The following is a 14666-nucleotide window of genomic DNA, read 5'->3' as shown; positions in this document are numbered from 1 at the left end:
AATGTCATATGGGGAGACAGTGTGCCTCTTTCTTTCGTGCTGATGTTGTCCTTTGTGTGTTTTGTAGGATGTCACGTGTGGGAGACTCGGGGTTTCCCTTGTTCCCGTAATGTGGCTTTCCTTTGGGTGTGCCTTCGTGAAGTGTCACGTGCCGGAGACACGGGGTTCCCCTTTTGCTGTTTTTGGTGACTGGATTCCCCCTTTGCTATTTTGGTGAAATGTCACGTGGAGAGACTCGGGGTTTCCCTTGGTGAATGGATTACACGGTTCCCCTTTTGCTGCTTTTGGTGAATAGATTCCCCCCCCTTTGCTATTTGGTGAAGTGTCACGTGGGGAGACTCGGGGTCTCCCTTGTCCTCGTAATGTGGCTCTCCTTTGGGTGTGCTTCCGTGAAATGTCACGTGCAGGGGACACGGGGTTCCCCTTTCCCAGTTATCCCGTTCCGGCACCTTACTTGTTAAATTGATGCCGCGAGCCTGCGGGTTTCCTCTCTCCTGGCGTATGGGTCCGCTGTGGTTCTCTGTCCTCCCTCGCGGATGGCGCGCTTTCTCTGCAGTCTTCCTTCTCGTGGGCCTCTTCTGGCTCGCGGGCTCTTCGCGTCGCTGATGCTCTCTTTCCTCTCGTCTTCGGGCCTACGGGCCTCCCTCTTTGCGAGGCGTCTGGGGTTCTTTTCCGATCGGGCTCACCGCGTCGCTGACGTCCTGCAGGTCTGCGAACTTCCTTTCCTTGAGGCGCACGGGCCTCCGCCGGCTCTCTGGTCCACCGCGTAGTTGGTGCGCTGGTCCTTCGGTGGGCGCACTGTCCTCTGCTCGATGACGGGCGCGTCGCTCCTGTCGTCGGCTGCTGCTGGGTGTGCAGGTTGCTGCACTCTCGCGGGGCGCACGGGCCCTCGCGGTGTCTCACTCACTGCTAGGCTCACGGGCCCTTCAAGCTGCTGGGCACACGGGCCCTCCCTGGACGCTGCTGGGCACACGGGCCCTCCAATCACTGCTGGGCTCACGGGCCCTTCAAGCTGCTGGGCACACGGGCCCTCCCTGGACGCTGCTGGGCACACGGGCCCTCCAATCACTGCTGGGCTCGCGGGCCCTTCAAGCTGCTGGGCACACGGGCCCTCCCTGGACGCTGCTGGGCACACGGGCCCTCCAATCACTGCTGGGCTCACGGGCCCTTCAAGCTGCTGGGCACACGGGCCCTCCCTGGACGCTGCTGGGCACACAGGCCCTCCAATCACTGCTGGGCTCACGGGCCCTTCAGCAGGGCACACGGGCCGCTGCCACACTGCAGGGCACACGGGCCCACCTGAACTGCTGGCCGAACAGGCTCTCCTCGACTGCTGGGCGCACGGGCCCTCCTAGCAGGGCACACGGGCCACTGCTGAACTGCAGGGCACACAGGCCCACCTGACCTGCTGGGCTCACGAGCCCTTCTCGACTGCTGGGCTTACCGCCCTCCTGTCACTGCTGCCGGCACCCACGGGTTCGCATCGGCTTCGTCGCCAGTGTTGTGCTCCGTTCATTCATGCATACCCAAGCCTCAGGAATGACACGGAGCCAATGCTGCAGTGAACTATCTTTATTCACTCCCTGACACCAACTGCCGTTTCCTCCTCCGGCCCCCTCCTTTTCCCTTTCTTCCCGCTCCTTCTCTGTTGCTGCTCTTAAAGGGGTAGTGTCCCTTTATTCATGTACAACACTCTCGACCTACGATATTACCAACAAGACTTCTGAGGTGGCTGACTGCAACAGTATTTAATGCCTTAATAAAAGCATGTCGTTTATAAATAAATACGATAAAAGAAACTTGTTTTTCTGTCGTAACAGAATCGTACTGAGTCCGTGCAAATTACAACGGCTAAATCCAACAATATTGTTGACATTAGAGAGAGTAGACCACGGGCCAACGCTTGTTCTCTAAGATAGGGGAGCAAGAAGCTGGTGTTTTTAATTTATTAAAGCAAAATTCAAAGAGGGTCTTGTTTCACTAGGCTAATTCCATAGAGTTTTCTTCGAGCTTTCAAGACTGCATGGACCCCTTATAGTACAACTGGCCGAGCCCCCTAACTTACTGGCAAGAGCAATGTGTGTGCAAGTGAGCACAGGAAAGGAACATCACAGAGAAAACAATGCGATGGAAAACTGTTGTGCAAAAAGATATATATTTCAAAAAAAGATATACAGAAGTGTAGTAATTTCAGTGCACATTGGTATCACAGAAAGAAAGCCCATACCTTCGTTTTGATTGTGTTGCTTGAGTGCTTCTGGAGGGCTAGTAACCCTGTGTACGTCAGCGTTTCCTGCACAGTCAGGTAACTCAGCAACGTATCATTCTGGGAAAGGCACATAGAGTCGTTGAGCCACTAAATTTGACATTGCTATTTCGACAGAAAACAAAGGATTGTCCTGTGCTTTACAGTAAAAAGGAAGAAAATATGAAAACCTGCAAAACGTAGGAAAAACTGTCCTGGAACTGCGCTTTCTTCAGTTTATGGCCGTTCAAGTAGACATCACCGAGGAACGTTCCTTTGCTTCCGATTCTTCCGGAAATGGCATCCAGTAGTGTTGTTTTCCCAGATCCTTGCAAATACAGACAACACAAGAGAAAACAAAACTCACTCAATGTCTGTTAAGGAAAATGATATACATTATCACGTCGTCCCTCTCCCCCGTCACTGTCCTTATTTTATGGACAGTGACGGGGTTGAAGAAAAAGACTGTATTGAGCCTCTATCCGTGTCCTTTGTATGAAACAACCGACCAATGACCCATAATTCTATTTGTCTGTTTTGCCTAATTCTGATGCTGCACTGCAGGCTCTTTCTCTATCTAGCAAAGGGCCCTTCCAGGATTCGTTATTTGTGTTCCTTAGGGAGTTCTTGCGCTCTGCTGAGATCTGCCTCTGCAGTCCCCCTCATAGGCACATCCAGATGCCATTTTGGTCCCTGATTCTTATTCTTCAGAATGGCCTTCTCCACTCAGGCTGAACTAGTGTAGGCTTCGCACTTCTGGGAGTGTTTCTGAGACATTCCCCTCTTAAGGTTCATCAAGGGGCCGGTGCAGCTTGTAGGGCACTGCACACCAAGCTCCTTTTTGTTTATGTTTATAGGAATAACATATATGAGTCCTCTTCTCATTCTCCTTTTCCAGAATCCTTTTCTCTTGTATGCAGGGTGGTCAATCCTTCAAAACACTTTGAATTTTGTGAAGAGCCTGGAAAAAGAACCCCTGCCCCACCACCAGGAGACCACTCAAACACTACCACAATAAATACAAAACAGCCATACGCAATGCCAAACAAACTCATTACCTCCAGGAACTCTATCTGTCACCATTCGTAAACAGAAATTATTCAACATTGTCAAATCCCTCTTCAAGCCACCATCCGCATCCTCATCCACTAAAAAACACAACTACCTCATGGACTACTTCAACTCCAAAATACATATCATGCAAGTCCTCCCCTCTGCTCTCCCACTCCCACTGTATTCTCCCAAACATGCCATACCATGGGACTCCTTTCACCCCATTGACACTGACACCTCATTACCCTTTCTGCCAAAAACAAAACCTACACACTTCCTAGATGATACATGTCCACCTCAAGCCTCATCCAATTGCATCACCACTCTTGCTCCCCACTGGTTCAACATTATCAACATGTCTCTCACCCATCCTCAAAAATAATCTCTCAACCTCTTGTTTGCAGAAAATTACGGCTAAATCACTATCATTCCATACCTCGCCAGAATCATGCAATGCTGTGCCACTACCCAAATGTCACCACACACAACCTACTCAACCCCTTGCAATCTGGCTTTCAACATGGACACAACAACAAGACTGCTACACTTCACATGCTCGAAGACCTCCACAATATCACTGACAAAGTACTTCTCGACCTCTCTGCAGTCTTCAAAACATCGAATACACCATTCTACTCGACATCCTAGCCCACAGGATGAAACTCTCAGGTACTCTTTTCGACTGTTTCACCACGCTCTTTACTGACAGGACACACTTTGTCTCCATGCCCTCTTTTCGATCTCCACCCGTCAGCTATGGCATCCCACAAGGCTCCTCCCTCTCTTCTATCCTTTCTAACTTATATGTCAAATCCCATGGACAGACCCTTAACAAACACAAAGTCCATTTCCACCAATACACAGACGACATGAAAATATACTTCCTACTCTCACCCCCCTCACAACTCTACACCCTCAAAAGCTGTCTCACCACCTAGATGGATTGCTTCAACAAGCATTTACAAAGGAGTCCTCTTTTTTTTTATAGGGGGCCAGCCTGGAAGAGGACAAAACTATAAGTACAAGCAGAGCAGACAGCCCAGCTGGCTACCCTTTGATGTTCCAATAGTTAGGGACTTGTGGTCAAACAAGTGGTGTGAACAACCATCTTTCTAAACATATATCGAAAGATGGCAAAAGGAAACAGGAAATATAGAAAAATACAATTTATTCAGAAGCATATAAAAAAGACCTCAAACTGTGGTCTTGAAAAAATCAACAAAGAAAATCACACAAATATCTCATGTGCAATCATTATGTACATAGGCCACAACCACTATTTTCATTAAGTATAGTCAATTGTGTCATACAGTGATGTTAGTAGTTAGTGGGTGACCTAACCAAATCTATTCTTTAGATTTTTTTATAAGTCCCCACATCTACAAAGGTGTCGACAGATTTTGAAACTGTTTCCAGCCTTGCCACTTAGTTGCAGAAAAAGGCCTTCGAGTTGTTTAATCAATAGATAGAGCCTGGTGCAAGGCTTTCTTCAGGACACACACAGGCTCCAATGTTGGAGCAATATTAAATCTTGATTTTCATCAAACCGCATACATTTTTCATAAGGGATCGTTGTTATGGTGTGAAAACTTCATGTGCCAAAATATAGCCCAATCTTGTTCTACTTTTAACTGGTGGCGTTGCCAATATGCTGCCTCTTTATTTTTGTTTTCTCCTTATCCCATCGGCTAACTCGTTCAGATCTATCACAGTGAGTAGGTGGCGTAGTCAATAGGCCCGGGTTGCTTTCACATCTATCATTAATTGTGAGATGGCTGGTGAGGCGCCTGTTCTTTCGAAAAAAAAGTCTGTAGCGATGATATCGTTGAAAATATACTTCCTAATATCACCCATCTCACAACTCCATTCCCTCAAAAGCTGTCTCACCACCTAGATGGCCAACCATTTCCACAAGCCCAACCCTTCTAAAACATAATACCTCCTCATCTGCCCCCTCACCCCCTGGACACAAACCCATACTAACCCCCAGGATCAAAGAACTTACCAAGGAAAACCCACACATATCCCATTCCACACCTGTCAAATCCCTTGCCTTCACCATTGACCCCCACCTTTCCTTCACACACCAAATAGCTGCTGTTCCCAAAAGATTCAACCTACAACTACACCTCCTACAAAAGATCAGACACATCCTTCCTCTTGAAGACTTACGAACTGCAGTCCAAGCAGTGGTCCTCTCCTAGCTGGACTATGGCAATGATCTCCTCACTGAACTGCCCACCAGCACCAATGCCCCCTGAAACACATACAAAACGCGGCAGCCAGTCTCACCCGCCACCTATCCAAATATTCACACATCACCTCAGCTCTTGTCCAGATCCACTGGCGCCTCATTCTCCAGAGAATTGCCGTCAAACGGCTCTGAATAGTTTTCAAAGCCATCCACCACACAACTTTCTCTTACCTTAAATAAAAAAATACAAAAATTAAAAAAAAACTTCACAGCAACGTCAAATCCATCACCCACGCAAACACCAGACATGCAAGCCAGCATCTCCTACAGATTCCACTCTGCAAAAAGCATACCTGTTTCCCCACGCATAACTCTGCCCCTCCCTCTCCCCTGCTTCCATGTCTCTATTCTAATCTTTCTATCCTAACATGAAAATATATTGTATCTTCAATTTCGCTTTCCACCTTTTCAAACCTTAAACTTTGCAAGGCGCTCCAAGACCCTCTGGGTAGGGCCAGTGCTAAACAAAAAGGCAGATAAATAAATAAATGAATTGGAGAAAAGCCCTTGCTGTGCAAGCCAATTGTCCTATCCCTCCAATAATTACTCTGGCGATATCATCACTCTTTGCCTGGAGGTAGCTGCTCCTCATGTGGCCAGGGGACGGCAGCCGCTACCTGATCCTGACCCTTGGGGCGGCTATATGAGAGATGAAAACATGCGGGGAGGCGACCCTCATGGGGTTGACATGGCATCATCAGAGGAAATCACAGATCCTCAGTCCCTTTTAAGGATGTTCCCTCCCTTCTTCAGGCATTAATGGCATATTTTAACAAACTCCCTCCAACACTTGCTAAGCCGATTGCCAGCATTCCTCAGTATCACATGAAAACCAGCATAATGGGAACTGGTACGTGGAAGAGGTAAGGAGTAGTAAAGGTTACTCCAAAAGAAAACCATTACCAGCGGTCTAGTTGTTGGGACAATACCATTGGCCCGGCACGGTTCAAATCCATGCTGGGAAAGGAAACATGGAGTTCTTGGGTTAAGCCAAGCCTTCGAAAATCTCGTAAAACTCCTATAAGAAGAGAAGACATCGGAGTGCTTCTAAAACCAAATATTAACCCTGAACACGTGGCCCAGGCAGGAATGGAGATCCCTCAGGAACCAGAAGAACATTTGTTTTCCTTCCTTGATCAGACAAAAAATCCCATTGAAAACCCTTTGCGTCTTGCCTTTGAAAAAGAAACTGATTTCTCTTTTGAACAGTATTCAACAATAGCTTATAATTATTTGAGTGAACTTTCCCTGAACCCCAAAAGGGCCACTATAGAAAATCCACTAACCCGATTGATGGCCCACCAAAGGAGATGATTAAAAAACCTGTTATTTGGTCCCCTATTAAGAGGAGAATTGCAGAATTCATACCAACCTTTAAATCCCCTGGGTACAGTAACAATTAATGAAATCAAACAAGGGTTATTACAAGGGTTGGCCAAACAGATAACGTTTACAAGCAAAAGGTACGGGATATCAAATTAAATTCTGGAGAAACCTCCATAGAATTAGGTGCTTGAGTGAAAAATACCATCTCTCTATGGCCCGGAAAGAAAACTCTACCAGAAGTAATAGAAGTCTTGACATTGGAACAATATATTAATTACTTACCGCCTTACCTACAGAAAGCCTTCCTTCAATTGAATAAACCCAGTTTGGCACCAGCAATGGAAACAGCCCAAAACTATACTGAAGCCAATAGACAATTAAAATAGATCCACGGAGTGAAGAGACAAAAAAGACCCAAAAAGTTTCTCCCATTCTCCATACCACACAGGAGAAAGAAAAACACCTAAAGATAGAAGTCAGGATCTCTTCTCCAAGCCAGTTATAAAAGATCCGGTGAAGGGAGATAGGAAAATTGGAATTGGCAAAGAGGGGCAGAATTAAAATCAGAAGGGCTCATCTTTAAACCAACCCCAACCTGAGCTTCTCCTGTGTACAGGCTGGTAATTTGGCTAGGCAATGCCCTTTAAAAAAGAAGAGTTCATGGAAATTGGCTATATGACCGGCACAGAATTGGAGGAAGTAAATCTCACGAGGAAGAATTTCTTGAGACTAGAAGTAACTATACTATTACTATAGAGTCACTCCCTTTACAATTTATGAGTCTGCAAGTGCAAACAGAGTACCAGTCAGAGTATTGATTGACTCTGGTATTCGACAAACGGGAATAAGAGCTGATCTGATTTCCGACTGGGGATTATGAAGAAAGAAACCTGGTGAAGATAACCTCTGTACATGGTGATGAGGAAGTGTATCATTAGACCACTGTAACAATCCAGGTGTTAGGCAGAATTATATGCAGTACCCTTTGGGAACACCACACACAATTAAGACTACAAGTGACAGTACAAATTCACCTTTGGTACAAACCGGTACTACACAGTAAAATTGGTAGCGATGGCTGAGCAGCCAGACTTATCTCAAGAGCAAGTGAGCGGTATCGATAGTTACACAAAGGACAGCAATTACTATGATTCAAACAAACACTGACTCAAGGTTTCTGAGTAAAAGAATATACATTTATTTCTGTTGTATAAAATCTCACTAAAGTAAAGCAGTTGAAAACTCACACTCTTAATACACCACACCATTCCCAATAGATTCTGGAAAAGTTAAACTCAAAACGAAGTGTGAGCAAAATAGCACTCCAGCAATTTAAAAAGGGAGGGAAAAACAAAGTTAGACTAAAATTGAGCAGCGCCAACAGGTAAGTAAGCAGGGCAATCTAGAAAGATGAACTACAGTGATGGAATCAAATCAAAAAGGCTTAGGGCCAAAGTCAATAGGACAAAAGTATTTTGCTCAAGATCACACAGTTCAGGGTAGTTCGCGGTTAAGAGTTCCGGATGAAGTTGGTTGGCAGAAAAGTTTGTTTAAAGAGTAGAGAAGGAAAAGCCCTCAGATTGGTGAAAGGTTTCACACACCTTCACCGCGGCTGGACAAGCAAACAACCGGATTTGCACAGTACCTAACTGGAGAAGAAGCTGTAGCTGAGGCGGACGGTTCCTGAAGCGACTGTCGGAATGACACGAAGTAGAAAGAATGGAGGGTCTTGCATTGCCCAGCGAAGAAACCAGCAACACAGCAAAGCAACAAATAAAAGGTGCGCTCCTTAAAACCCAAGCAGGGTCCGACCTTCCTGGCTATCGGTTCACCGTAGCTCTGTACAGCAAATTCGACCAGAGGAGGGAGTCCTGGCTTGCAGTTTGATCGAACTGGTTGGTTCTATCAGCTCAGGGGGAAGAAGATTCCCTGTAGATCTTCTCTGTCGTTGGAGTCTGAAGATTCGGACCTGCAGCAGGGCTTCACCGGGCTGATCAGTCGTTGTGGGGGTCCTCTTCCATCAGCTCCTCGTCGGTTCTTTTGTTCCAGTGGCGAATCTGCCTTTCCAGTCCTAGAGACCTGCTTTTTATGCAGCTTTCCCCCATTGACACAGCCTGGCTGTCAATCACACAGCAGGGTGGCTGTCCTGGCGGGACAGTCACCTAGCCAATCAAACAGGGGTGCAACTTGGGTTAACAAGGGAACCCATGGCAGGGGTCTTAAAACCCCTCCCTCACATCCTGCCTACCCAGACTTTCAGGCGCCTAAAGAGGGCTTCTGTGTAGAAGCCTGCGAAAAGACGGTGAACAAAGGTACCACACCTGGTTTGGCACGCAGAGTAAACACAAGAAAGATATTTTCAAAAAGAAATGGCGAATAAACCCAGCCGGAACTGTATAAAAACGTATATGGTCTAGCGGGTTTAAGTTTGAGGCTACCAAGATAGCCTAAAACAATACAAGGGTTATTTAAGATAACCGCGGTAGGAAAAATAGGGTAGTTACCACTGCCACCAGCCAGGTCTTGATGAAAAGGGAGCGAAACAATGCTCCAAGAGAAACAGGCAAAAAGGGATAAGTATTAACCCTTTCCAGTACTCTATGTAAGATAGTTTGTACTGGGTCTGTGAATTTAAAAGATTAATAAAGTTAATTGCAACTTTACATGTTTTGGGAGACAGTATTCTGTCCCAGAAAATGGAGTTTGAGTTGGGAAGTCGAAAAGACAACAATATACTCACTTTTGGTAAGGATCATCATCATGAGGGAGGCAGAAAGCCTCCAAAAAATTTGGCTTTGACGTGTGCCTCCGGGACAATCCAAAAGAAGAAAGTAGAAGAAAACTGGAAAGAAGGGGTAATGAGAAAATATTAGAAAATCAGGACGAAATCCAACTGAAGAAAAAGGAAAATCAAAACTTAAAATGCTTAGCAGAAGTTTTGGAAGACTTCCTTGCGCAATTAAGAGCGTTAAGTCAACCACTTTAGACCTACTGGAACATTAAGGATTTTAAGCTGGAATTCTAGGGGGAATAAACACTTGTTAGGCAACAGTAATATTTGTGCAGAACGGAAAATATTTGATGTGCTGCACATACAAGAAACATGGTCCACAGAAAAACTGATATGGGACGGGTTTGAGTCTAGTTGTATGCGTGCCACACAAGGTAAAATGGGGAGACCTAAGGGAGGGATAACAACGTTAGTTAAGATAGGTAAGGGAATGCAGAAATGTGAAGAGTGGAAGATAGACGGGGAGCTCGGAACGGGGTGGCAAACAACAACGAGGGATGAAAAGAAGCTACTGTTGCTGATAAATGTTTATAGATCCTTTGAGGCAAATCTGCAAGAAATTCTTGACAAACTAGATCAAAAATAGTATGAAAGTTTCTCGAAGAATGAGGTAGTTGGAATAATACTGGCTGGGGACTTAAATGCAAGTTTTAAACTGGAAAGAATGGAAAGTATGGATTGTTTTTCCTCCGACTTTGCACATGTGGAGAAAGGTAAAAGAAAGAAAATGGAGGGAGGTATGTGGATAAACTGGGCAGCGACTTGGTGATTGAAATGTCTTGAGAATGAAAGATCAACATGGTCTGCTAGAGGATCTAAGTCAGAAATTTACTTTGTCTTTATGTCCGTTAGAACTTTTGAAAGTATGAAAAGATTTCAAGTAAAAGAGACAAGTGTCAGTGACCATGCCATGTTACTGATGGACCTAGAGTGGCAGAATAACAACTGCAACAGGGAGGAAAGAAACTTGCAGAATGTATCTATCAATAACAGAGGTAACTATGTAAGGTGGTCGGAAAAAAAAGTGTGGAATTTTAACACCTGTATGTTAAATAAATTCAATGACTGCTCACTAGAAGAGAAGGTAGTGGGATACTCAGTAAAGGGGTTCCCGGAATATCTGGAAACTATGGTTGAGTGTGTGGAGGGCAATCAGAAAAATCAGTCTATCCAAAATACGAAGCACAAGCATAACTATAATACCGAAATAAGAAGGAAAAAGAATGAATTAAGAAGGGATGTAAAGAACACCACAAAGAGCATAGATACTTACATGAATAAAGATGAAACCAGACGGAAATTAAAGCAAAAGTACAACAACTGGTTAAAGCATGAGAAGTTAAGAATAACCCAGGAAGATGGGGAAAATATGCTAGGGAGTTTACAGGGAAAGAACCCCAGGTCCTTCTAGGATTTAATTAACAAAAACGAGGAAAAGAATTGGAGAAGTAGGACTAATCCAATAGCTGGGTAATTCTGGTTAAAATACATTGAACAAATGTTTACTACAAATAAAGGGGGGACTTATACAAAGGAAGTCGAGAAATGGGATTTAGAGGTGACCACGCAGCAAATAGAGGCAAAGATTATGAAGGCCAATCCATCAAGGGCCCCTGGACCCAACAAATTAACAAATAATGTTCTTAAGCAAGCCCCTCTGTTATGGGCAAAGATATTGTATGTCCAATTTCGAGATATAATCGAAACACAATCAATTCCGGAAACCTAGAAGCAGTCATTTATGGTACCCATTTTTAAACGAGGTTCACAAGAAGAACCTGCAAATCATAGAACAATCTGTATTATGGACGCAGACTCAAAAATGTTTGCCTCTATGGTGCTGGAAAGAATTAACAAATGGGCTGAAGATAACAACATTTTAGCCTATAGACAAATAGGGTTCCGAAAACACATAGGTACAGATTGTGGGGGTCTCTTGATAAAGTGTCTGCAGAACAAGGCGTGGAAATCCAAGGATGCCCCAATATATGTTGCATCCATGGATCTTAGTAAAACCTTTGACTTTGTGAATGGAAATATTCTTTGGCAACAGTTGGCCAGAAATGGAATACCAAAGGGTCTGCTGAGTCTGATAATCTTTCTTCACAATGAATCCAGAATCTAAGTAAGATTACATTCAGAAGGCTACCTATCAAGAGAGTGCAACACAGACAAGGGAATTAGACAGGGCTGCATACTGGGCCCTACCCTATATAACGTGTATGTAGCAGGAGTGGGTAAAGCCATGGATGAAAATGCATTTGTACCACCTAACATGGGGAATCTAAAAATAAGCTGGGCAGGATATGCTGCCGATTTCCTTCTTATGGATACTACTCCAGTGGCACTCCAAAGACTCATCACAACATTTGTAAAGTACATGTTAGGGATTGAGCTGAAAATTAATTCCTCCAAAACTGTGATAATTAAGGTAACTAAAGAGGAAACAAAGAACAGAAAGAGGAAGTTTGTATGGAATTCAGAAATCAATGAACTATCAGTGAAAGAAAATGGTCAATTCCTGGGCTACCCCGTAGTGGCGAAGCATAGGTAGATCTTCCTGGTAAACTACTTAAACTCAAAAGTTAAAGGAATGTTAAATCAAATGAAGAGGGTGGATAACAAATATGGAAAATTCCCTTAGGAACCATGCAGATAATTTTACAGAAGTAAAGTACTTCCAACTGTTATGTATGGGTTAGAATTGTGGCCATCAAATATGGAATCTGAATATAGAGCAGCAGAAAGTAAAATTCGGAGAGCCATTTTCTACTTCTTGTTTTTGTTTTGTTTGTTTTTATTATTTATATTGCGCACCAGACCCGAGGGTATTAGGGCGCGAAGGCATAAAGAGGGTTTTTAAACTTATGTTACATTGGTACGCAGGATAAAATCTAGCTATGGTTACAGTGCTGTGTACATGATCAACGGGCAGAACGACATTTATACAAAGGTAAGTAGCACTGCTGTAGGACAAATATATACAATAAATGCAATGAGGTACTGTAAAACACATATATACAATAAATGCAGTGGGTGCTAAGGAGGTTGCATGTGATATAAGGTCAGATATCATGTTCCTTAAGCCAGTGGATAAGATTGGATCTGAATTGTAGATAAGGTAAATCTTCCCTTAAGGCAGGGGGGAGGAAGTTTCAGTATTGTGCCGCTTTGACGGTGAAGCTGCTCCCACCGGATTTAGTGCGTTTAAATCTAGGTACTAATAGAAGGTTAGAATTGACTTTTATTAGAGGGCAAGTGGCTACTTGTCTAGTAAATCTAGCTGTGAGGTAGTGTGGGTCAGACTGGTGCAGACATTTTTGTGTCAAGGATGCAGTTTTGAGGAGAATCAATTGACAGATCTCCTAAGGTCAGATATGTGAGCATTTTTTGGGAAGTTTAGGGCAGCTCTTAAGGCATGGTTTTGGAGGGTCTGAATCTTGGTCGTAATGTATTTGTTGCTGCCTACATAGAGGGCGTTGCAATAGTCCAATTTGGACAGGATCAGGGCTCTCGCTAAAGTAATACAGTTGTTAGGTGAAAGGAAGGGCTTCGCTGCTCTGATTAGCTTGCAGGTGTAGGAGGTGGCCGAGGCCATAGCATTTACTTATTTTCCGAAGGTTAGCATTGAATCTATGTAGAAACCAAGGGTTTTGACTGCCTTAGCCACAGTAATGTTGTTGTTGTCAATTTTGAAGGAGGAGTAGTCCTGGCCTAATCTATTAATGTTGGATGAGGTGCCTAGAATGAGGAGTTCAGTTTTGTCATCATTCAGGCATAGACCGTGAGAGGCCATCCATGCCTGCATGATGAGGTATACTCAGTTCACAAAGGCCAAATCCTTGCCATAATCCCCCGTCAACGGGATGAGGATCTTTTTATAAGCGGCATAATTCGTGTAGGTGATACCCAGACCATCTAGATCATCGAAAAGGGGCTTTGTGAAGATGTTGTATAGAGTAGGAGATACGCAGGAGACCTGAGGCACACTGCAAGAGATGGGTGCAGGGTCAGCAGCTGCTAGAGGAGAGAAAACTCGCATTGTCCTGTTATCGAGGAAGGACTGGATCCAGTCGACTGCCTTTTGGGAGAAGTGAGCCGCAGAATCCAAATGGTTGCAGAGAATCTTGTGATCAACCAAATCAAAAGCAGATGAAAGATCAAGGAGTAGCAGGAGTGCCGTCTTGCCTACGTCTCTTAGTGCATCAATTTGTGCCTTGAGGTCTATGAGCGCAGTCTCAGTACCGTGTTGAGGTCTGAAGCCAGACTGTCAAATTATTAGAAGGTGGTTTGTTCCAGATGATGCTGGATTTGTAAATATGCTATTTTATCTAAGATTTTGAGTAGGAATAGCACTGTGGTGATAGGGCGGTAATTAGTGGGGATGGATGGTTCAAGGGTTTGTTTTTTGCAGAGGGGGAGGACCCAGGAGTGTTTCAGGTTGTTGGGTATGGTACCTGAAGAGAAGGACGCGTTTATAAGTTTGGTGTTGAAAGGGGAAAGTTCAGCATCTTTTAGAATTTGGGCTAGGTCTGGGTCACCATGACGATTGGACAGTTTGAGGGTGAGGATAACTTTTTCAACTTCTTTGATAGATACTTTGTGAAAGTAGAAGCAGGGAGTCGGTGGTGTGGGTGGGATCGGGATGGTCTTAGGTGCTGGTGTGGCATTAGTGCAAGTCTTAGAGGAAGTGAGAGTGTCCTTTTTATTGTTGATCTTGGCCAAAAGGATTATTATCTTATTGGCCAGGGCATTTTATATGCTCATGCACCAATTTTTGTCCTTGAGACAAGAATCTGGAGCTTGAATTGGTGATCCTACCTGTTTGAGAATAGCGAACATTTCTTTAGTATTCGATTTAGCTTGGGAGATTCAGAGGTTGTAAGATGTTTGTTTGGCTAGGATGATTTCTTTTTTGTAGAGAGCGGCTAGTTTATTCAAGTTGTTCTTGTTGAGATCTGAGGGGTCTAATCTCCAGGTTTTTTCACGCAGCCGTT

At 44.4% G+C, this 14666-nt stretch overlaps 1 protein-coding gene across 1 annotated transcript in view; it reads right to left on the bottom strand.

Annotated features, from left to right (window-relative positions):
• The window catches only part of ABCG5 (ATP binding cassette subfamily G member 5), a 286105-nt gene that overhangs the window by 221395 nt on the left and 50044 nt on the right, over nucleotides 1–14666 (bottom strand). The window contains exons 3-4 of the mRNA XM_069607292.1: nucleotides 2437–2573; nucleotides 2228–2326 (exon numbers count right to left, since the gene is read on the bottom strand). Of these exons, the coding sequence (XP_069463393.1) occupies nucleotides 2228–2326; nucleotides 2437–2573 (236 nt within the window). The remainder of the gene's footprint in view (nucleotides 1–2227; nucleotides 2327–2436; nucleotides 2574–14666) is intronic.

This window comes from Ambystoma mexicanum, chromosome 4q, assembly GCF_040938575.1.
Source record: "Ambystoma mexicanum isolate Mex_15411 chromosome 4q, UKY_AmexF1_1, whole genome shotgun sequence".
Classification (NCBI taxonomy): Eukaryota; Metazoa; Chordata; class Amphibia; order Caudata; family Ambystomatidae; genus Ambystoma; species Ambystoma mexicanum.
Note: the sequence above shows the minus strand (reverse complement) of the source record. Positions and strands in the feature narration are given on the sequence as shown.